Raw genomic sequence first — 23513 nt, forward strand, 5'->3', positions numbered from 1 at the left:
TTCTTATCAAAGTAAAATAATAGCACGTTCATGGTTCTTCAGTGTAAGAGTTTCCACAGTGTTTCCATAGTGCTGTGAAGCGGACACAGAATCAGCTTTTCTGCCCCCGAGTCCTGCAGGTGGATCAGTGCTTCCCGCTGTTTCTTCCGGCATTTACCATGGCCTTTGAGAAGAGCATGCTTCCATTTGGCTGTTTCTTGATTTGCTTTCTTTGGTTTTGGTTTTGGTTCTTCACACTCATGACTTCCCCCTGGGGGAGCCAAGCACTCGCAGAGGCACGGACGGCCCTTCCCCAGCCCCATTGACTGGCTCCCATTTTGTTTAGATCAGATCGTGTGAGCATTTTCAAGCTGAACCACGTCGTCTACAGGGTATGTTGTGTCTGTCGGTAATCACTGGCTTGTGTTTCTGTTGGCTGAGTTGACTCTGCCTCCTGCTAATTTATTCTGAACTATCTGAACACTGTCCGCTTGTCTCTGGGTTCAGACACTGACGCTGTTTGTCCCCCTGTGACGCCCCTTCCCTGATCCCGGTGTTGGATCCCCTGTTTCTCAAGTGCCAGGTTTGAGCCTGGTGCGGTCTGACTTCTGATGCTTTGTGTGTGACCTATCATTTCTGGAGACTTTAGGAACTTTCCTTGAACCCCACTGGTCTGAGTTGCATCTCATTGTAACGTGGGTCTCTTTAGATCCACTGGGGCATTTGGTGCATGTGCTGTGCCCTTTCAGTGCAGAAATCCACACCTGTCAGTTCTAGGAGGATTTCCTGTGTGGCTTCTGTGCCCAGGTCCTCTACCTGTCTCAGCTCTGACCTGGGACTCGTAACTCAGGCGTGGAACCTTCCGGACCGATTTCCTGCCGTGGTCTGTTTTCTTGTCTTTTGGTTCTGCCTTCCAGGCAGTATTCTCACCTTCAGCTTCCAGCTCCTGGGGGATTCTTAACATGTGTGGTCACATTTTCAAATCCCATAATTCCTTTCTGCTCTTGGATAGTTCCTCTTTCAGTAGCCTCTTGTTCTTCCCTTATTTCTCTGATGATATTATGGTTATTTTGAAGTTTTATGCTGCTGTGTTTCAGTTTTTCTTATCTAAAGGTTTTCCTCAAATGCCCAGTGATTCTTGTTTATATTTAAAGTAAACTACTCAAAAGCCAGTGGTAGCTCTTGCTCGCCGGGGGCTTGTCAGCTCTAGGGTGATCTGCAGGTCTGGCTGTTTTGTTGGGGCCCCCAGGCCCCACTGTCTGGGAAGGACCTGTCCTCTCAGACTGCACCTGTCTCTGCCTTTTCTTAGGGCCAAGAAGGAGAGAGCGACGGGGCACACCGTCTGCTGTGCCCACAACCCACCCGCTGTCCAGCTGCCTCAGTCTGTCCCCTGTTTCCGGAGTCATAACTGATGGTGTTTTGTTACTATTTGCCTGGAATGATTTTTCCCTCCTTTTATTCTGACCTTTTCCCTCATTTTTGGATATATGTATTTTAAACATAGAACTTGATTTTTTTTTTTTTTTATGAAGTATTTATTGATGATTCTTGGGTGTTTCTCGGAGAGGGGGATATGGCAGGGTCATAGGATAATAGTGGGGAGAAGGTCAGGAGATAAACACATGAACAAAGGTCTCTGGTTTTCCTAGGCAGAGGACCCTGCGGCCTTCTGCAGTGTTTGTGCCCCTGGGTACTTGAGATTAGGGAGTGGTGATGACTCTTAAAGAGCATGCTGCCTTCAAGCATCTGTTTAACAAAGCACATCTTGCACCGCCCTTAGTCCATTTAACCCTGAGTTGACACAGCACATGTCTCAGAGAGCACGGGGCTGGGGGAAAGGCCATAGATCAACAGCATCCCAAGGCAGAAGAATTTCTCCTAGTCAGAACAAAATGGAGTCTCCTATGCCCACCTCTTTCTACACAGACACAGCAACAATCTGATCTGTCCTTCCTTTCCCCACACTTCCCCCTCTTCTTTTCAACAAAACCGCCATCGTCCTCATGGCCCGCTCCCGATGGTCGCTGTCTCTTCGGAGCTGTTGGGTACACCTCCCAGACAGGGCGGCCGGGCAGAGGCGCTCCTCACCTCCCAGACGGGGCGGCCGGGCAGAGGCGCTCCTCACTTCCTCCCAGACGGGGCGGCCGGGCAGAGGCGCTCCTCACTTCCTCCCAGACGGGGCGGCCGGGCAGAGGCGTTCCTCACTTCCTCCCAGACGGGGCGGCCGGGCAGAGACGCTCCTCACTTCCTCCCAGACGGGGCGGCCGGGCAGAGGCGCTCCTCACTTCCTCCCAGACGGGGCGGCCGGGCAGAGGCGCTCCTCACTTCCTCCCAGACGGGGCGGCCGGGCAGAGGCGCTCCTCACTTCCTCCCAGACGGGGCGGCCGGGCAGAGGCGCTCCTCACTTCCTCCCAGACGGGGCGGCCGGGCAGAGGCGCTCCTCACTTCCTCCCAGACGGGGCGGCCGGGCAGAGGCGCTCCTCACTTCCCAGACGGGGCGGCCGGGCAGAGGAGCTCCTCACCTCCCAGACGGGGCGGCCGGGCAGAGGCGCTCCTCACTTCCCAGACGGGGCGGCCGGGCAGAGGAGCTCCTCACCTCCCAGACGGGGCGGCAGGGCAGAGACGCTCCTCACCTCCCAGACGGGGCAGCCAGGCAGAGGCGCTCCTCACTTCCTCCCAGACGGGGTGGCAGCCGGGCAGAGGCGCTCCTCACCTCCCAGACAGGGCGGCCGGGCAGAGACGCTCCTCACCTCCCAGACGGGGCGGCCGGGTAGAGGCGCTCCTCACCTCCCAGCCGGGGCGGCTGGGCAGAGGCACTCCTCACGTCCCAGAAGGGGTGGCCAGGCAGAGGCGCTCCTCACCTCCCAGACGGAGCGGCCGGGCAGAGGCGCTCCTCACTTCCCAGACGGGGCGGCCGAGCAGAGGCGCTCCTCACCTCCCAGACGGGGCGGCAGGGCAGAGGCGCTCCTCACTTCCTCCCAGACGGGGTGGCAGCCAGGCAGAGGCGCTCCTCACCTCCCAGACGGGGCGGCAGGGCAGAGGCGCTCCTCACTTCCTCCCAGACGGGGTGGCAGCCAGGCAGAGGCGCTCCTCACCTCCCAGACGGGGCGGCCGGGCAGAGGCGCATAGAACTTGATTTTTATAAATTTAGTCTAACAATCTTGGTATTTTAATAGGAACTTTTAGTCCTTTGTTTATACCTAATGTCTTATATTGTAGTTTTAATTTCTAGCTGTCTTAGTCCATTTTCTCTTGCTGTAAGAGAATACTTGAGACCAGGTCATTTATAAAGAAAAGAAATTTATTTCTCACAGTTCTGCAGGCTGGGAAGCCCAAGGTCGAGGGGCTGCCTCTGGTGACTTATGGTGAGGACCTCATGCTGTGCCCGAACACAGCCAGTAACCACGCCAAGAGGGAGATGCTCCAGCACAGCCTTGCTGTGGACCAGGCTGCCCACACAGGAGCAGTTCCATTCCTGGGGGCTGACTCCGCCTTTCAGAAAGGCGTGGCTCCATCTTCGCATCCTCGTAGCCTGTGGACCAGGCCGCCCACATGGGAGCAGGTCTATTCCTGGGGGCTGACCCTGCCTTTCAGAAAGGTGTGGCTCCATCTTCGCAGCCTCGTCACCTCTTAAAGGCCCAGCCTCAAAACCTCCTTGGGGCCCCCAGCCCCGGTAAATAAATTGCATTCAGACCATAGTGCCAGCCTTTTGAAGCCAATACTTTTTTGGTCGTTCATGCGTCTTTTGAATTGGTTTTACTTCGATTTTGCCGTTTCTCTTGTCTCTGGAAGTTACAGACTTCCACTTTTTGGTCGTTCTTGCGTCTTTTGAATTGGTTTTATTTTGATTTTGCCATTTCCCTTCTCTCTGTTAGTTACAAACTTTCCACTTTTTGCCCCCGTGGTTCCTGTTAATCTCACATGCAGACTTGACTTACCAAGGTCAAGACTGAATGAGATGATGATGGGGGAGCCAAGCCCTGGCAGGGGGTGAGGGAGGGAGCAGCTGAGTGAACTGGGGTCCAGTAAGCCAGGGGTTTGTGGGGGGCTCCTGGAGGCTGAGAGGAAAGTGTGCTGTGAGAAGTGCTGAGCCGAGGTAGGCACTGGGGGGGCCAGCTCCATGCAGGAGGAGCCACGGAGGCTGCTGGGTATGTCAGGGAGAAGCAGAAAAGGATTCAGAGACAGTGGGGTGGCCTCAAGACGAGTCATGTGGGCTGTGGTTCATGGTGAGACCATGAGGTAAGTGGCTGACCTGGTGGGAACAGGCTTGTGGGAGGGGGTGAGGTCAGTGGCAGCCGGGGGTCAGGGAGTGGGGGGTGGTCGTCCAGACACAGGCAGAGCTGGAGCGAGGGGTGGGCTGTTCAGGGCAGGAGTGATGCCAAGACATTCATAGGTGGGGCTCTGAGGAAGAGGAAGAGAGCGTGGTCTGGAAGAGGCAGGAGCTGGTGTTGTGGGGCTCGAGAGCAGATGCTGGTGGAGGGCCAGGCATTTGGCTGGGAGGCCCTCTCCTCTCCTGGGAGGCCTAGTGAAGGGTGTGGCGTGATTCTGTTCTGTTGCGGATGGACCTGGATGGGGAGGAGTGTGCAGAGCCACATGGGGGAACGGAACAGACAGGAACAAGGGCTGTATGAGCGCTGTCCCGATGGCCCCAGGAGCTGGGCGAGGCCATGAATGTGGGTGTGTGAGCCCGTGAGGGGGGTGGTGTGTGAGGCCGTGAGGGTGGGGTGTGCTGAGCCCGTGAGGGTGGGGTGTCCTGAGCCCGTGAGGGTGGGGTGTCCTGAGCCCGTGAGGGTGCGGTGTGTGAGCCCGTGAGGGTGGGCCGTGCTGAGCCCGTGAGCGTGGGGTGTGTGAGCCCGTGAGGGTGGGCCGTGCTGAGCCCGTGAGGGTGGGGTGTTTGAGCCCGTGAGGGTGGGGTGTGCTGAGCCCGTGAGGGTGGGGTGTGCTGAGCCCGTGAGCGTGGGCCGTGCTGAGCCCGTGAGGGTGGGGTGTGCTGAGCCCGTGAGCGTGGGCCGTGCTGAGCCCGTGAGGGTGGGGTGTGCTGAGCCCGCGAGCGTGGGGTGTGCTGAGCCCGCGAGGGTGGGGTGTGCTGAGCCCGAGGGTGGGGTGTGTGAGCCCGTGAGGGTGGGCCGTGCTGAGCCCGTGAGGGTGGGGTGTGTGAGCCCGTGAGGGTGGGGTGTGTGAGCCCGTGAGGGTGGGCCGTGCTGAGCCCGTGAGGGTGGGGTGTGTGAGCCCGTGAGGGTGGGGTGTCCTGAGCCCGTGAGGGTGGGGTGTGTGAGCCCGTGAGGGTGGGCCGTGCTGAGCCCGTGAGCGTGGGGTGTGTGAGCCCGTGAGCGTGGGGTGTGCTGAGCCCGTGAGGGTGGGCCGTGCTGAGCCCGTGAGCGTGGGCCGTGCTGAGCCCGTGAGCGTGGGGTGTGTGAGCCCGTGAGCGTGGGGTGTGCTGAGCCCGCGAGGGTGGGGTGTGCTGAGCCCGCGAGGGTGGGCCGTGCTGAGCCCGCGAGGGTGGGCCGTGCTGAGCCCGCGAGGGTGGGCCGTGCTGAGCCCGCGAGGGTGGGCCGTGCTGAGCCCGCGAGGGTGGGCCGTGCTGAGCCCGCGAGGGTGGGCCGTGCTGAGCCCGCGAGGGTGGGCCGTGCTGAGCCCGCGAGGGTGGGCCGTGCTGAGCCCGCGAGGGTGGGCCGTGCTGAGCCCGCGAGGGTGGGCCGTGCTGAGCCCGCGAGGGTGGGCCGTGCTGAGCCCGCGAGCGTGGGGTGTGCTGAGCCCGCGAGCGTGGGGTGTGCTGAGCCCGCGAGCGTGGGGTGTGCTGAGCCCGCGAGCGTGGGGTGTGCTGAGCCCGCGAGCGTGGGGTGTGCTGAGCCCGCGAGCGTGGGGTGTGCTGAGCCCGCGAGCGTGGGGTGTGCTGAGCCCGCGAGCGTGGGGTGTGCTGAGCCCGCGAGCGTGGGGTGTGCTGAGCCCGCGAGCGTGGGGTGTGCTGAGCCCGCGAGCGTGGGGTGTGCTGAGCCCGCGAGCGTGGGGTGTGCTGAGCCCGCGAGGGTGGGGTGTGCTGAGCCCGCGAGGGTGGGGTGTGCTGAGCCCGCGAGGGTGGGGTGTGCTGAGCCCGCGAGGGTGGGGTGTGCTGAGCCCGCGAGCGTGGGGTGTGCTGAGCCCGCGAGCGTGGGGTGTGCTGAGCCCGCGAGCGTGGGGTGTGCTGAGCCCGCGAGCGTGGGGTGTGCTGAGCCCGCGAGCGTGGGGTGTGCTGAGCCCGCGAGCGTGGGGTGTGCTGAGCCCGCGAGCGTGGGGTGTGCTGAGCCCGCGAGCGTGGGGTGTGCTGAGCCCGCGAGCGTGGGGTGTGCTGAGCCCGCGAGCGTGGGGTGTGCTGAGCCCGCGAGCGTGGGGTGTGCTGAGCCCGCGAGCGTGGGGTGTGCTGAGCCCGCGAGCGTGGGGTGTGCTGAGCCCGCGAGCGTGGGGTGTGCTGAGCCCGCGAGCGTGGGGTGTGCTGAGCCCGCGAGGGTGGGGTGTGCTGAGCCCGCGAGGGTGGGGTGTGCTGAGCCCGCGAGGGTGGGGTGTGCTGAGCCCGCGAGGGTGGGGTGTGCTGAGCCCGCGAGGGTGGGGTGTGCTGAGCCCGCGAGGGTGGGGTGTGCTGAGCCCGCGAGGGTGGGGTGTGCTGAGCCCGCGAGGGTGGGGTGTGCTGAGCCCGCGAGGGTGGGGTGTGCTGAGCCCGCGAGGGTGGGGTGTGCTGAGCCCGCGAGGGTGGGGTGTGTGAGCCCGCGAGGGTGGGGTGGTGAGCCCGCGAGGGTGGGGTGGTGAGCCCGTGAATGTGCGGTGCTGAGCCCGTGAATGTGCGGTGCTGAGCCCGTGAGGGTGGGGTGTGCTGAGCCCGTGAGGGTGGGGTGTGCTGAGCCCGTGAGGGTGGGGTGTGCTGAGCCCGTGAGGGTGGGGTGTGTGAGCCCGTGAGGGTGGGGTGTGTGAGCCCGTGAGGGTGGGGTGTGTGAGCCCGTGAGGGTGGGGTGTGCGAGCCCGTGAGGGTGGGGTGTGCGAGCCCGTGAGGGTGGGGTGTGCGAGCCCGTGAGGGTGGGGTGTGCGAGCCCGTGAGGGTGGGGTGTGCGAGCCCGTGAGCGTGGGGTGTGCTGAGCCCGTGAGCGTGGGGTGTGCTGAGCCCGTGAGGGTGCGGTGTGCTGAGCCCGTGAGGGTGCGGTGTGCTGAGCCCGTGAGGGTGCGGTGTGCTGAGCCCGTGAGCGTGGGGTGTGCTGAGCCCGTGAGCGTGGGGTGTGCTGAGCCCGTGAGGGTGGGGTGTGAGCCCGTGAGGGTGGGGTGTGTGAGCCCGTGAGGGTGGGGTGTGTGAGCCCGTGAGGGTGCGGTGTGTGAGCCCGTGAGGGTGCGGTGTGTGAGCCCGTGAGGGTGGGGTGGTGAGCCCGTGAACGTGCGGTGCTGAGCCCGTGAGGGTGCGGTGTGTGAGCCCGTGAGGGTGCGGTGTGTGAGCCCGTGAGGGTGGGGTGTGTGAGCCCGTGAGGGTGGGGTGCTGAGCCCGTGACGGTGCGGTGTGTGAGCCCGTGAGGGTGGGGTGTGCTGAGCCCGTGAGGGTGGGGTGTGCTGAGCCCGTGAGGGTGGGGTGTGCTGAGCCCGTGAGCGTGGGCCGTGCTGAGCCCGTGAGGGTGGGGTGTGCTGAGCCCGTGAGCGTGGGCCGTGCTGAGCCCGTGAGGGTGGGGTGTGCTGAGCCCGAGGGTGGGGTGTGTGAGCCCGTGAGGGTGGGCCGTGCTGAGCCCGTGAGGGTGGGGTGTGTGAGCCCGTGAGCGTGGGGTGTGTGAGCCCGTGAGCGTGGGGTGTGTGAGCCCGTGAGGGTGGGGTGTGCTGAGCCCGTGAGGGTGGGGTGTGTGAGCCCGTGAGCGTGGGGTGTGTGAGCCCGTGAGGGTGGGGTGTGCTGAGCCCGTGAGGGTGGGGTGTGTGAGCCCGAGGGTGGGCCGTGCTGAGCCCGTTCTCCATGCCCACTGCTGGCTGTGGACATTCCTCCTGTGCCTGGAAGTCCAGTTGCTGGTGGTTTTCCTCAGGTCATGTAAGGAATGATGTCACTGTCTTCTGACTTCCATTCTTCCTTTTGAGAAATTAGCTTGTCACTCCTTTGAAAGACACTGTGTTCTTTGGCTTTCTTTTTTAAACATTAAAATTTAAAAAAAACAAAAACATATGGTTGCGTCATGCATACAGAAAAGTCCTTAAAATGTAAACATCTGGTTAACAAATCATTCTACTCTGGCCCTGACATTCCCACCCCCGTGAGACGCGGCGTTGCTGGCTCCCTGGACACCTGGTGGACCCCTGGGCGCCCTGCCCGGGAACAGCAGCCGTTTCAGTCTCACCGTCCCACCTGGGCGCCCTCCCCGGGAACAGCAGCCGTTTCGGTCTCACCGCCCTGCAACTGCCTCACATAGCAGGATTCCATTTGTTTGCTTTTAACCTTTATGCTAACTGGGTTTTCCAGCGTGAGTTCCTTTGTGTCTGCTTCCCTCAGTCAGGAAAACAAGGGAGTGTAGAAATGGGACATGGCCGTGGGGCTGAGTGGCCTAGCCCTGCCGGGGCTCCCTGCTGACTGCCCGTGCTCTGTGCTTGTCTGAAACGTCGTCTTTGGGGAGGCCGAGTGAGGGGAGTACAGAGCTCTTTGTTCTGTTTTACAGCCTCTTGTGAGTTTAGTGCCGTGAAATAATATGATGTATTAGGAGGAAATCGTTATGTCCCTTGGTGCCGCTGTCCATGCAGTGCCTGGGGTCTGACCAGCCTGGAACTTCAGGTTAAATTCCTAGCCTGATGTTTAATTTGATAACCCGCCCTGCAGAACTTACTGTTGCTGGTCTTAGACGGATTTCTATTTTTTCTTCCTCTTAGAATCTAAGCGGTTTTCCTGAGATTCTCCAGGAAGAGAGAGAGATTGGCTTTATCTCTAGGTTGCCCTGAATCCAAGGGTGCTGTTTCTCAGGCTTTCAGCATCTGCAGGGGTGTCTCACATCTCACACACACTCTTTGGGCAGGTTCTGGCCACACCAGTGAGGGCCATGTGGAGTCATCTCTCCCGGGCTCTGGTCTTGATCATGTGGAGTCATCTCCCCTGGGCTCCAGTCTTGGTCTCGTGTGGAGTCATCTCTCCCAGGCTCCGGTCTTGGCCGTGTGGAGTCATCTCCCTCCGGCTCCGGTCTTGGTCGTGTGGAGTCATCTCCCCCGGGCTCCAGTCTTGGTCTTGTGTGGAGTCATCTCCCTCCGGCTCCGGTCTTGGTCGTGTGGAGTCATCTCTCCCGGGCTCCAGTCTTGGTCTCGTGTGGAGTCATCTCTCCCAGGCTCCGGTCTTGGCCATGTGGAGTCATCTCCCTCCGGCTCCGGTCTTGGCCGTGTGGAGTCATCTCCCCCGGGCTCCGGTCTTGGCCGTGTGGAGTCATGTCTCCCAGGCTCCGGTCTTGATCGTGTGGAGTCATCTCCCTCCGGCTCCAGTCTTGGCTGTGTGGAGTCATCTGTCCCGGGCTCCGGTCTTGATCGTGTGGAGTCATCTCCCTCTGGCTCCGGTCTTGGTCGTATGGAGTCATCTCCCCTGTGCACAGACAGAGAAATCCATCGTGCAAAAAGCACTTCCCTGGCAGCCGACCTGGAGTCCACCCCAGCCTTTTGCCGGTGCTGGGGACATCAGTGTTCTGGCTTCCAGGCTGGGGAGGGGCTCTGAGGGTCGGACACGGAGTCTCCTGGGCGTCTGAGCTGCCTCAAGCGCCCCAGGATCTTTTCTGACTTGATCTGTGTTTTCGTACCTGCCGAGTCGGGAGCTGTGCCTCCATCTGCTGCAGCTCTGGGGTGCTGCTGCCCTCTCTCACCTGCTGCCCTTCGGTGTCCTGGTCCCTCGTGTTGCAAGATTTCATGCCGTGTCTGCAGTTTCTGGAGAGCACTGAGCGAGGTGCCACACGCTCCCATCTGAACTCACCACAGACGCTCATGTTTTCATCGGTCTGCTCTTCTGTCATCTCTCATTAAAAAAAAATGTTGTAAACTCCTTTACTGTTATCTCCTCCACGCCCCTACCAAGACCATGTAGGGTCCAGTCTTGATTCCCTAACCCCTTTTCCTGAAAAGGTGCTACCTCCTTCCCAGGCTGCATCTGCCATTCGGTGACGGATGGATGGGGAGTGGGCTGAAAAGAGGGGACTAGGAAGGGCTATTCCAGGCTCAGCCCTGCCTCCCACAGCCTTGCCTCTGGGTGTAGGGGAAACAAAGGCATGACTGACCAGGGCCAGGGTCATGTCCAGCTGGGCCACGGCCACACGTGGGGTAGTCAGTAAACACCGTGGACTCCCAGCAAGGCTGCTGCCTGGTGTTTCGAGGCTGCTGTGGTCACAGACAACCGCCTCGCCTTGGCTCCCTGGCAACAAGCTGGGGGTGGAAGCGGGAGGCAGGAGGGGGGGCCCCTGTCTTAAGAGCCTCACAGGCTGCACTGGGAGAGCAGCCAGCCTGGGCCAGGGGCTGCCAGGTCCCGAGGGTGCCACCCAAACATCGTAGATGCTTTTGTTGGGTGGCACACCCTGGAAGAGGGCATCTAGATCCCAGCCCTGGGGGCCCTCAGGTTTCAGGGGCCACCCCCCAGTAGGCAGAGCTGGTTGACGGTGGACATTGGGGATATGAGGTGGGTGGGGGTGCCAAGGGCATTACCACATTGGGAGTGTAGATAGGCAAGTAGGAGATGGGCAGCTGCCCCCAGAGGGAGGCCCTGTGTCCCCCACTGGACAGCCCCCCTGGAACTGAGGTGCCCTGCAGTAAGTGGAGAGGCCAGGCCCTAGGCTCCGGGAAGAGGGTTGAGGGCCTGATGGCTCCCGCCAGCAAAGTCTCCCCCTCCACTCTCGTGGGGCCCGGAAGGGGGCAGAGGGGCCACAGAGGCCTCTCAGAGGACGGCAGAGGTGGGGTGGTCACTGCCTTCTCCCCACTGCACCCTGTACCTGCCTGCAGAAGCTGGGCTGCTCTGTGGCACCAGCCCTGGCCAGGATGCTCCTCCCTGGAGTCCCCTGGCAGGGACTGCATGCTGAAGCCATTGCTGGGCGGTGGCAGATGACTGAGCGGCTGGTAGGACCGGCCATGCAGCACTCAGGGGGCCAGGGCATTGGTGAAGGCTCCACCCACACCCCCTTCTGCCAGCTCCTCAGCCGGGGTGAGGCTCACGCAGGTGTAGAGAGGTTGCAGGTTTAGGGATCTTATAGGTGAAAGGAGGTTGCAGGTGTAGGGAGGTTGCAGGTGTAGGGAGGTTGCAGGTGTAGGGAGATTGCAGGTGCAGGGATCTTGTAGGTGAAGGGAGGTTGCAGGTGTAGGGGGTCTTGCAGGTGTAGGGAGGTTGCGGGTTTACTGGGTCTTGCAGGTGTAGGGGGTCTTGCAGGTGTAGGGAGGTTGCGGGTTTACGGGGCCTTGCAGGTGTAGGGGATTGCCACGCTGCAGGTGTCTCTCGTCCCCTTGGGGACTGGGAGAGCGACTGTGCCTCCGGGGCTGCAGGCGGGAGTCGCTGCGGGCCCAACGCCTGGGAGTCGGACCGCGATGGGTAGCCGTTGGCGGGGAGTGCGCGCGAGCCTGGGAAGGGCGCCGTCCGTCAGAGCGTGGCGGAGGGTGAGCGGCCGGCGGCTTCGGCCTTGGAGTCCCAGGCTGTGTGGGACTTGGTCAGTGTCAGCCGCTCCGCTTGCGGTGAGGGTTTGGGGAGCGCGTGGGAGGTGGGTCCTGCCCCGCGTCTGCGTGGGGTCCAGGATGGAGCTGGATGAGGGGCGGGACCTGTTCCTTGGCGCTGGCAGGTCTGTTTGGAAATACCGTTGGCCGCAGCGCGGGTCTCGCTTTGACTCTTCCTTTTGCTCTGCTGCTTCCCTCTACTCTCAGAGCTTTCTTGGACTTTGTCTCAGTGCCCTGTGTTTTCATGGGCGGGGTCATTTCCTTCTGCTTACCCGGGTCCTGGGTGCGGTGTGGGTCTGTGAGGGCTCCGTGCTGGGGAGCTGGGAGGCTCCCGTTTCCTATGGGCCACCGAGAGCTGCCCGAGCCCTCCTTCCTGGGAAAGGACCCCCGTCCTCCCCTATGCTCCGCCCAAAGCCGTCAGCCCCTCCTGCCCTTGCACACTCAGGTCTGTCTGCGCTTCCGCCCGCGCTGCCGGCCTGGTGCTGGCGCAGGGGCGTTCGGTGCCAGCCTCTCCATTGTGGGCGCACCCTCTCTTCTTTCACCAGGATTTTTGGAGTCTGGGGGAGCAGCCTCTCTGTGCTGAGGGTGCAGGCAGAACCACAGCTCCTCTGCACAGCACGGGCCTCGCTCTCTACCTTGTTTTGTGTTTTTTTAAGGTTACTGTTTGTTAAAAATTAGCTGTTGTAGACTTCTGACGCTACTTTACCTTCAGGTTTGGCAGCCGTACCTTGGCTTTGAGCTTTGGTGTTTGAGGTCAGCCTTGGGTCACTGCCCCCGCTGTGCGCCTCCAGGCCTCAGCCTTTTGACCTCTGACCCTTGCTCTATGGACCCTGCGTTCTCTTTGGGGAAGCCCAACTCCTTCCGGTCAAAGTCCCCTGAGCCTCTCACTGCCCCTCTGTTTTGTGGTTTTTTTTTTTTTTTTTTTTTTTTTGGGAACAGAGTTCACTCTTGTTGCCCAGGCTGGAGTGCAGTGGTGCAATCTGGGCTCACTGCAACCTCTGCCTCCCAGATTCAAGCAACTCTCCTGCCTCAGCCTCCTGCGTAGCTGGGATTACAGGCGCCCGCCACCACGCGTGGTTAATTTTTGTATTTTTAGTAGAGATGGGGTTTCACCATGTTGGCCAGGCTTGTCTCGAACGCCTGACCTCAGGTGATCCACCTGCCTTGGCCTCCCAAAGTGCTGGGATGACAGGCGTGAGCTGCCGCACCCGGCCTCTCCACCCCTCTTAGCCGTTATGAGTTAGCCTCATTTTCCATATAGACCATTCTAGGGCTGTTTAAACATTCTTTATTTAATTGTGTTACTTTTGGTTTTTAATTACTAATAGTAAAAACAATACTATTTTCAACGTTTTTTCATAATGTTTATGTTATAAATGAAATACTAGGTCTTTGTCATCTAAGAAGTTTTTCCTCATGGAGAAAAGGTTTCAACAGCCGAACAGCTGATTGGCTTTTAGCACACAACCAATTTTAAAGTTGAGGGCTTCTTAAGTTTCAGACCAAGAAAAATTTACCTGCCAGTTAATTGGTCTTTCAAGTTTCACCGTTTATTTGGAAAAATGGAAACTGTTCCGGAATGCATGCTACTGGAAATCAGGATTTTCCACTTATTTTGGCGAGTACTAAATCAGTGAGAGGATGCTGTGTGGCCTGGCGGGATGAACCGGCACCTCCCTCCTGCCTCCTCTCTGCTGAGGGGCCCCTCCTTTCCCCTTCTTTGTTTGCTTTAGAAGGTTGTCACCGCCCTCCTCATTTCTAAAGGTGTTGTCACACTCCTGAGCTATAAACATTTTCTATTAAATTACCTTAGAAGTGGAATGAAATCTAGCAGAAATATTCTGCTTAGACTAAAGGTTTGATGGTAATAGAATAATTATGTCTTTGAATACATGTTTAGAAAACTCAGACATTGTTGGTCACTGAAACAGTGCAGCTCTCTTTTTTCGAGTGTGGAAGCTTGTAAGTCACTTCTCCCCAGGCAGTGGCTGCCGTCACAGCCCTCCCATACACCTGAGCTGTTTCTCACTAGGCGGGCGCCAATATTGACACCTGCTCAGAAGACCAGAGGACCCCATTGATGGAAGCAGCCGAAAACAACCATCTGGAAGCAGTGAAGTACCTCATCAAGGCCGGGGCCCTGGTGGATCCCAAGGTATGTTCCCCTGTCAGAATCACCGTCCTAGTGTGTGTGTAGATGTTTCTCAGAAAGCTGAGCAAGGAACATCCTTACTGACATCTCCAGGACTTGGGGCCTTCACACACTGACCCAGTTGTCCAGAAATAGTTCCTTCATCTCACTTTGGTTACCTGGTTTATTATTAAAAACCACTAGTGAGTGCTCACTCTCTACAGAGCCTGACAGCAGACAGGTGAGCTAATGACGGGTTTGCTGTGCGGAAGGTGTTCACCTTACAGTACATCGTCTCACTCTGTCTTCAGCCCAGAGCAATTAGGCAAGAAAAAGAAATCAAAGGCGTTCACATTGGAAAGGAAGAAGTAAAACTGCCTCTGTTCACAGATGACATGTTTTTATATGTAGAAAACCCTAAAGAATATACAAAAATATTGTTAGCTAACAAAACCAATTCAGCAAAACAGGGTAAAAAATTAACACAAAAAAATCAGTTGCATTTCTGTATACTTTGAATGAAGTATTCAAAAAAGAAATTAAGAAAACGGTTTCATTTACAGTAGCATCCAAAAGAATAAAATGCTTAGGAGTGAGTTTAACCAAGAAGACAAAAGACTTGTATTTGTTAGTTGAAAACTAACAAACATTGCTGAAAGAAATTAAAGAAGACCTGAATAAATAGAAAGACATCCGATGTTCACAGATGAGAAGACTGACTGTGGTTACAATGGCAGGGTGCCACCCACCAGCCTATAGAGTCTGTGGAGTCCTGAATAAAATCCTAACAGCTTTTTTGCTTTTTTGAGACAGTCTTGCCTGTCACCCAGGTTGGAGTGCAGTGGCACAGTCTCGACCTACTGCAACCTCCACCTCCCAGGTTCAAGCAATTCTCCTGCCTCAGCCTCCCTAGTAGCTGAGATGACAGGCACGCGCCACCATGCCTGGCTAATTTTTGGTATTTTTAGTAGAGACGGGGTTTCACCATGTTGGCCAGGCTGGTCTCAAACTCCTGACCTCAGGTGATCCACCCACCTCAGCCTCACATGGTGCTGGGATTATGAGCATGAGCCACCATGCCCGGCGCTAACAGCTTTTTTTTACAGATACAGAAAACCTCTAAAGTTTATACAGAGTCTTAAGAGACCCAGAGAAGCCAAACAATTTTGTAAAAGAACAGAGTTGGAGAACTCACACTTGCTGATTTCAAAACTTACTATATACGGCCACAGTAATGAAAACAATGTGGGACTGGCATAAAGACAGAAATAGAGACCAATGGAATAAAATAAAAAGCTCAGAAATAAATGATTGCATATATGGTCACTGATTTTTGGCAAAGGTTACAAAGACCATTCAATGGGGAAAAGACTGTCTTTTCAACAGATGGTGCTGAGACAGATGTCCACATCCAGAAGCGTGAGGTTGGATCCTCACCTAACACTGTATTCAAAAAATAATGGAAAATGCAGCTGGGCGTGGTGGCTCACGCCTGTAATCCCAGGACGTTGGGAGGCTGAGGCAGGTGGATCACCTGAGGTCAGGAATTCAAGACCAGTCTGTCCAACATGGTGAAACCCGGTCTCTACTAAAAATATAAAAACTAGCCAGGCGTGGTAATGGGTGCCTGTCATCCCAGCTACCTGGGAGGCTGAGGCAGGAGAATCGATTGAACCTGGGAGGCGGAAGTTGCAGTGAGCTGAGATCATGCCACTGCACTCCAACCTGGGTGACAAGAGCGAAACTCTGTTCCAAAAAAAAAAGGAAAATGTATATGGATGAAAGGCCCGTACTTAAGAGCTAAAACCAGAACACTCTTTGAAGAAGACATGGGGGGAAAGCTTTATGACACTGGATTTGACAACGATTTCTTGGATATGATACAAAAGCATAATCAAAGAAATAGACAAACTTGATTAAAATTAAAAACGTTTGGCCCTGGGAAATGATGTGCAGCCAGAAAGACAGCCACCCCCTTGCCCGTCACGCAACGCGTGTTCGTAGGGAACCTGGCACTAAACCGTCTGTAGATGACCTGTTTCTGGGTTGGGGTTTCATGCGTGGCAGAGCAGCTCCCTCAGTACGATCTGTTGAAAGTCAGCCCCCGACCCAAGGGTTTGTAAAGATAATAAAAGGTTTTAAAATGGGGGAAAATAAATAAACTTTTGTACATCAAAGATTACGACCGATAGCGTGAAAAGACCACCTACAGAATGAGGAAATGTATTTGCAAATTCTCTGTAAGAGGTTTTTATGCAGAATATGTAAAGAGGTTGTACATCTCAACAACAACAGAAAATTAAACAACCCAATTCAGAAATGGGCAAAGAAGGGGCTTGAATAGCCATCTCTCTAAGGAAGGCCCACAAGGGCCAATTCCCACATGAAAGGGTGTCCAGCATCACCAGCCACCAGGGAAGCCAAATCAGAGCCACGGTGAGACGCGCCTCAGAGGATGTGGCAATATCGGAACTCTCACGCGTTGCTAGTGGGGATGTAAACGCTGCAGCCATCGTGGAAACCAGTCTGGTGGTTCCTCAGATCGCGAAGCATAGGATTACCCTATGATCTGTAGCAACTCCACTCCTAAGTGTATGCCACAGGCATGCAAACCAGGAACACAAACAGATCTTCATACAACAGTGTTTACTGCAGCATTGTTCACAGTAGCTGAAGGACAGAAACAACCCAGATGTCTCAGCAGATGCCTGCATCAGCACATTCAGTCCATCCATACGATGGGATGCTACTCAGCCATAAAAAGTAATGAAATTCTGACCTATGAACAGCATGGATGGACCTTGAGGACATTCTGCTGAGGGAAAGAAGCCAGACACAAGGACAAATCCTATATGAGGTGACCGATAGAAGCCGTCGAGAGTAGTGAGATTCATAGAGACAGAAGGTAGACTGGAGATTCCCTGGGGCTGGGGGATGGTATTTTGCCTCATGATTGTAGAGCTTTGTTTTGGGTAATGGAAAAGTTTTGGAAATAGTGGTGATTGTGAATGTGTTTAATGCCACAAAACTGTATAAAATGTTTTAAATGGCAAGTTTTGTTATATATTACCATAACAACGTTTAAATTCTTAGTTTTTCATATTAATACACATTTTTCCAACAGCAAAGTGACCACACTCCTCATAGTAATTCAACTCCTGCCTCATGTCACATTAAACTTTCACTATTTTCTCATTAAATATTATTCTGTGAAACACCTAAATGGCTGTATCAATTTATGATATAATTTTACCATTTTTAGTCAAATTTGAATATTTAATATTTATCTTATTTTCAATTTTTATTATAAACAATGCTTCAGTAAACATTTTTATAGTTAAATATTTGCACATTAGGCTTCTTTAGGACAGATTTCTGGCTGTAGAATTGCTAGATCAAAGTAGGCAAACATTTGGCCAGGTTCAGTGGCTTGCTTCTGTAATGCTAGTGTTTGGGGAGGCTGAGGCAGAAGGATGGCTTGAGGTGAGGAGTTTGAGATCAGCCTGGACAACATAGTGAGACCCCGTCTCTGTAAGAAATGAAAAATTAGCTGGGCATGATGGCACGTGCCTGTAGGCATAGCCCCTTGGGAAGCTGAGGCAGGAGCATCACTTGAGCACAGGAGTTTGAGGCTACAGTGAGCTGGATTAGCACCACTGCACTTTAGCCCAGGCGACAGAGTGAGACCCCATCTCTAAGTAAAAAAAAAAAAAAAAAAGCTAGAGAAAAACAGCACGTTACATCTAGACAGACAACGTTATGAAATATTATTGACTTCTCATCTGAAACCATGGAGGCAGTTTTTATTGTGCTGTAAGAAGCAAAGCCAAAAAAATGTGAACCCAGAATCCTACATCCAGTAAAAGTATCCTTCAGCAAATGATGGTGAAATCAAACATGTTCGGGTAAAAAAAACAAAAGGCACATAAGCTTGCTTGGAGTCCTCAAGCTTCCAGGAGGAAAACTTAGCGCTTTGGGAATGAATGAGGAGCACCAGATGGCGAGTATGAAGACGTTTTTCTATTTAAATTTCCCAAAATGTGAGAGGTCATTTAAACTCAAATAATGTCATAAGGTGGAGTTTAGACACGTTTGGAAGCACAGTAAGTCTTCGCTTAACACTGTTGACAGGTCCTTAGAGCATGCGACTTCTTCAAGTGTTGAAGCCAGTTTACCACAGATTGATTGATCTAAACAAGAGTGAAGTTCTTCTGCCATATTCCTGGTCACAAAAACATCGGCAAGCTTCCAAATCAAGACCAAAGTATTTCTAATATTAAACACTGAAATACATGTGAGCCATACAGACATTTAAGAAAGATTAATACAAACAAGATAAATATTTACCCAGTTATTCCAGGTCAGGGTTGGGAGTGAACAGAGCCTATCCTGGCAACTCAGGTCACCTGGCGGGAAGCAGTCTGGGCCAGGAACACCATCCTATCGCAGGGTGCACGCACGCGCACGCACACACGCGCACACACACACACACACACACACACACTCTCTCACACACACACACACACACTCTCACACACACACACACATTCACTCAGACCAGGACAGCGTAGACACGCCCATTCATCTAACATGCGAGTCTTTGAGATGTGAGTGAAATTGAGGTACCCAGAGAAAGCGCACACAGACACGGGAGGACCTGCAGACTCCACAGACAGTGGACCCGGCTGGGAGTGGTTTTTGTTTGTTTGTTTTTAACCTCATCAATGTTATAACAAAACAACGCTTAATGAAACGATCCTATTGAAGACCTGCTGTGAAATACAGGATAATAACTCCCCAAAGGAGGGCAGTGTGAAAGTGGGATCACACTGTTGTAGAGGTGTTTTATTGTGGGAGGTGGTACAATATTAATCTAAGAAAACCAATAAAGACGAGTATTGTAATCCCTGGAGAAAGCACCAAGAAAATAAAACAAGTATAGCTTTTCAGGAAAAAAAACTAGTAGAGGAAGTAAAATATAATACTGAAAAACTGTGCAACTAGAATGCAGGAATAAAAGCAGATGGGACAAATAGAAAACAAACAGCAGAGCGACAGACGCCAACCTTACTCTGTCAGTAATTACGCTGCAGGCTCGCCCTCATCCTAAAAGGCAGAGGTTTGACGGCATCGAAAGCAAGAACCAGCCATGTCTTCCTGCAGCGTGCCCGCTTCCAACACGAAGACGCCAGCCAGGCTGGAGAAGCACGCTTGCACGTGGCAAGCAGGTGAATCCGAGGAGAGGCAAATTACGAAGCCTGGAAGACCACAGAGGCCGCCTTTGTGATTCCAGCACAGGGAAGTGTCTTTTAAGACACAAAAATGATTGACAAAGTTAAGTGCGTTAAAATTTAAGAATTTCTCTTCAAAAAGATGTCACAAAGGACAAGAACAGGCAGTCTAAAAACTGGGGGAAGATTTTGCAACACATCGGCCAAAGATTAACATCCAAAAATATAAAGAACTACAAATGAGGCCAAGTGCGGTGGCTCACGCCTGTACTCCCAGCACTTTGGGAGGCCGAGGTGGCTGGATCACGAGGTCAGGAGATCGAGACCATCCTGGCTAACACAGTGAAACCCCGTCTCTACTAAAAATACAAAAAAATTAGCTGGGCGTGGTGGCGGGTGCCTGTAGTTCCAGCTACTCAGGAAGCTGAGGCAGGAAAATGATGTGAACCCAGGAGGCAGCGCTGGCAGTGACCTGAGATCGCACCACTGCACTCCAGCGTGGGCGACAGAGCCAGACTCCGTCTCAAAAAAAAAAAAAAGAAATTAAACCACACAGAAAAATAGGCAAAGAACATAAATGTGCAGTTCCCAGAAGAGGAAATACATGCGTATGACCGACAAGCAGGTGAAAACACAGGACTGAGGGACCATCTTACAGTCACTGAATTCCATACAACGTAACAGGTGGAAAAGACTGACAGGGGCGGGACATAGAGCAGCAGGCAGGGTCCTTACTGGTGGGGCGCAGGGACTGCAGGCCGCCTGGCAAGCAGGGCCTCACACCAGTAGGGTCTGTGATGTGTCTGCAGATGATATACACTGTGATCTAGAGAATTGAAAAGGGTGTAAAAACATCATTTATGGATATATGTAGTAAAGGTATCGAGATCCATGGGAATGATGAGTAACAAATTCAGTATACTGATTACTACTTCTCAGGAGGAGGCAGGAAAAAAAACCAGACAGGCGCTGTGTGGGATGTCCCTTGGGTGGGGATGGGCTCCAGTGTCTTGAGCTTCTGTTTGTGTGCCTGCAGACGTCACAGCTAGCTGATGTCACTGAACCCGACAGAAGCCTTTCCTTACCTGCAGTCCTACTCTTTGCCACCTTCACGTCTATTCCCACGGGGTTCCTTTGGCTGACTCTCAATCCCCTCACCCCCCACTCTGCCGCTCGCAGCCCTGCCCTCCTCCTGCCTGGTGTCTTGCTCTTGTGACAGCTGGCCTCCTTCACTAAGCTTCCTTTGCTGGCGTCTGTTTTTTACCTGCTTGATTCAGAAGTGCTTGCCCAAGGTCTCTTCCAGGTGCACCTGCTTCTGTCGTGAATGCTGTGACATTCTGCCAGCAGTTAGGGGATTGTCAGCTGCACTATTCCAGCGATTAAAGACACTTGAAAATTAAGGCAGACCTCTAACAACCATGCATCATTTTGTATTCATAATAAAATTACAATTCTGAACACTAGCCGTATGGGAATCGGGTGTGCTGGCTTTCCTTGAGGAAGGTGAGCACGCTGATTTAGCACCAGCTGGGGGAGCAGTATGTGCAGTGATGCCTGTGAAACTCTACGACTGCTGCACTGACTCCACCGAGATAAGGGGAGAAAGGTAATGAAGGAACATGGTTAAATGGAGACAGGAACAGGGGAGCAAAGCAAAGCAAACACCTGAAGGGAGACAGTGGTGGAGTGTGTCCGCGGGCCTGTGCAAGGAGCGCAGGCAGGAAGAACCCTGCATAAGGTGCGTGGATGGCCCAGCGGTGCGGGCGGCACCGGCTCCCCTGCCTCTTCTGGAGCTTCCTGGGTCTGACCTCCAACCTTGCATGTCATTGTTTTCCTTTGAGATGGTTTGATCGGTGTGATCTATTTGGTCTCCTCAGGGAAACAGAGCTGAAAGGAAATGAGAAGGTGTTCCCAATCTGGGCATGGTGGCTCATGCCTGGAATCTCAGCACTGTAATCCCAGTTATGATGCCTACGACTCCCAGACCAAAGTGGGAGGATTGCTTGGAGCCAGGAGTTCAAAAATGGCCTAGGCAGTGTAGCAAGACCCTGTCTCTAGGAAAGAAAAAAGTACATTAGCCAGGCATGGTGGTGCACACCTGTAGTCCCAGCTACGTGCGAGGCTGAGGCAGGAGGATCACTTGAGCATGGGAATCAGAAGCTGTGGTGAGCTGTGATCGCACCACTGCACTCCAGCTTGGGCGATACAGCAAGACCCCGTCTCAAAAAGGAGAGAAAGAGAAAAAAAAAACAAGATGTGCCCAGCAGCAAAGGAAGCAAGAGGAGGGCAGAGCCCGTGGCATTTCCGGGGCTGTGGGGTGGGCCTGGCGCTCTTTGTGTTCCCGCTTTTTGCCATCTATTATTTTAAGTTCTGTGGTACACGGACAACTATTACTGAATCATTCACGCTGTCTTCACTGTGCCAGGCGACCGACCACTCATGGGGCCACAGGGGGCTGCACACAGGACTTGCACCTCGGCTGTTCCCTTGGCCTCAGCCTGGGTTTCCTTGTCTTTTGAGCAGGACAGTACCCCACCCGCATGGTGGACACTGGGTTCTCCTGGATCCCGCACTCAGGGCTGGCACACCAGGATCACAGGTATGGATTCTTTGACTAAGTGGCATTTCTGTTGCAGGACGCAGAGGGCTCTACGTGTTTGCACCTGGCTGCCAAGAAAGGCCACTACGAAGTGGTCCAGTACCTGCTTTCAAATGGACAGATGGATGTCAACTGTCAGGTACAGCCACCCTCTCCCCTTAGCAGCACACCGTGCGGACTGGCTACAGAAAGTCACTGTTCTGCAGCTCCTGGTCCCACCCCCATTCTCCATGGCGTCCCCTCCCACGCACAGAGCCAGCTCGGGCCCTCCACGGCATCCCCTTCCACACACAGAGCCAGCTCGGGCCCTCCACGGCATCCCCTTCCACACACAGAGCCAGCTCGGGCCCTCCACGGCATCCCCTTCCACACACAGAGCCAGCTCGGGCCCTCCACGGCGTCCCATCCCACACACAGAGCCAGCTCGGGCCCTCCACGGCGTCCCATCCCACACACACAGCCAGCTCGGGCCCTCCACGGCGTCCCATCCCACACACACAGCCAGCTCGGGCCCTCCAGCGTCCTCTTCCACACTCAGGGCCAGCTCGGGCCCCCCACGGTGTCCCATCCCACACACACAGCCAGCTCGGGCCCTCCACGGTGTCCCCTTCCACCCATAAGGCTAGTTCAAGCCCTTGGGCCCTGGAGTGCCTTGTCCCCTCCCTGTCCCCTTCTTGCCTGGCCTGCTGTGAATGCTCACAGCAGGGTAGGCTCTGCACTGTGTCTGGCTGGAGGCTCTTCCCTTGTTCTCCATCAGCTGTGTCTAGATATCACCATTTGAGGGAGGTGTCACTGGCCTCCCTCCGTGGCACCCATCTTCCTTCCCGCTCATTGTCTGTCTCTACCCCACAGCCAGCACCACGGGGCAGGGTTTGCCGTGCATGTGTGCTGATGCGCGGTGCCTCACACACAGGGGCCACCTGCCTCACGAGTGAATGACTGGGGAGATCAAAGAAGGGCAGGCTTTGAGGCTGCTCAGCTCAGCATGCACTGGGCGTCCCTCCTGTATGGATTGAGACTGCTCACCACGCACTGGGGGTCCCTCCTTCATGGACCCACAGCTCTGGGATAAGTGCCATCCTCACGCTGTCTCTCACTCCTTCCTTCAGGAGGCTTGGTCCAAGTCTTTTTAGCCCAGTGGTTGCCCACTCAGTTGTTGACGCCCAGCTTCTGTGCCCTCTTGGCGTGGCAGTGTCCCCATGGGCTGGAAGCAGCAGCGCCTGTGATGTGCTCAAAGGCCCATACTCTTGCCTTTGCCCTGAGGGTCCAGAGGCTGGAGCCCCCACCTGGTCACTGCATCTGAAGCATCCCCTGACCTCTTCTCTCTGACGTTGTACCCTCGTCCATTGAGCAAGGGGGCTGGGCTCCGGGAGGCTGCGCTCTGCTGTCCCTGCTGTGTTCCCAGTGCCTGTGGTGGTGCTGACTGTCAACCGCAGGGGAGATGTAGCTTTAATCATGGAGGCTGCTGTGTCTGTGACCATCGGATGTGCAGGCTGACCATCACCGCAGGGCAGATGTAGCTTTAATCGTGGAGGCTGCTGTGTCTGTGACAGTGGGATGTGCAGGTCTTTTGAGGGGTGCTGGGGAAGAGGCTGAGTCTTCTGCCTTCAGAGTAGGAATTGGCCATATGACTCTCATTTTCAGAAAAGTTGCCTTTTTCTGGCTTAAAGAAAATTGCCGAGGCCCACTGACTGGACTCAGGAGTGGCAGGAGCCGCAGAGCTGATCAGCCTGGGTGGGCATTCTGCTCCCTGCCCAGGAGGAAGCAGGGGCGTCCGCCTCTGTCCACCTGTCCGTCTCCCACCCACAGTTCCCAGCTGCTGCTCTGATGGGGTCCCTGGCTCTCCTGCGTGGAGCCACCATTGGAGGCTGAAGGAGGAGCAGAGCCTGCTACAGCCCAGGCTTCCCGCCAGTCAAGCCTGCTGGTGTGCTCT

At 55.2% G+C, this 23513-nt stretch overlaps 1 protein-coding gene and 1 pseudogene across 15 annotated transcripts in view; one reads left to right on the top strand and one right to left on the bottom strand.

The window, feature by feature from the left end:
* The window catches only part of EHMT1 (euchromatic histone lysine methyltransferase 1), a 225808-nt gene that overhangs the window by 166327 nt on the left and 35968 nt on the right, over positions 1 to 23513 (top strand). For 13 of the 15 annotated variants that reach the window (XM_054501963.2, XM_054501952.2, XM_054501956.2 and 10 more), the window contains 2 exons: positions 13652 to 13774; positions 21618 to 21719. In XM_054501963.2, the coding sequence (XP_054357938.1) occupies positions 13652 to 13774; positions 21618 to 21719 (225 nt within the window). Of the gene's footprint in view, positions 1 to 3293; positions 3678 to 13651; positions 13775 to 21617; positions 21720 to 23513 lie in introns of those variants that run through there. The other 2 variants (XM_054501965.2, XM_054501964.2) reach the window with 1 other exon arrangement.
* LOC129044419 (forkhead box protein H1-like) lies at positions 10400 to 11865 on the bottom strand (annotated as a pseudogene).

This window comes from Pongo pygmaeus, chromosome 13, assembly GCF_028885625.2.
Source record: "Pongo pygmaeus isolate AG05252 chromosome 13, NHGRI_mPonPyg2-v2.0_pri, whole genome shotgun sequence".
Classification (NCBI taxonomy): domain Eukaryota; kingdom Metazoa; phylum Chordata; class Mammalia; order Primates; family Hominidae; genus Pongo; species Pongo pygmaeus.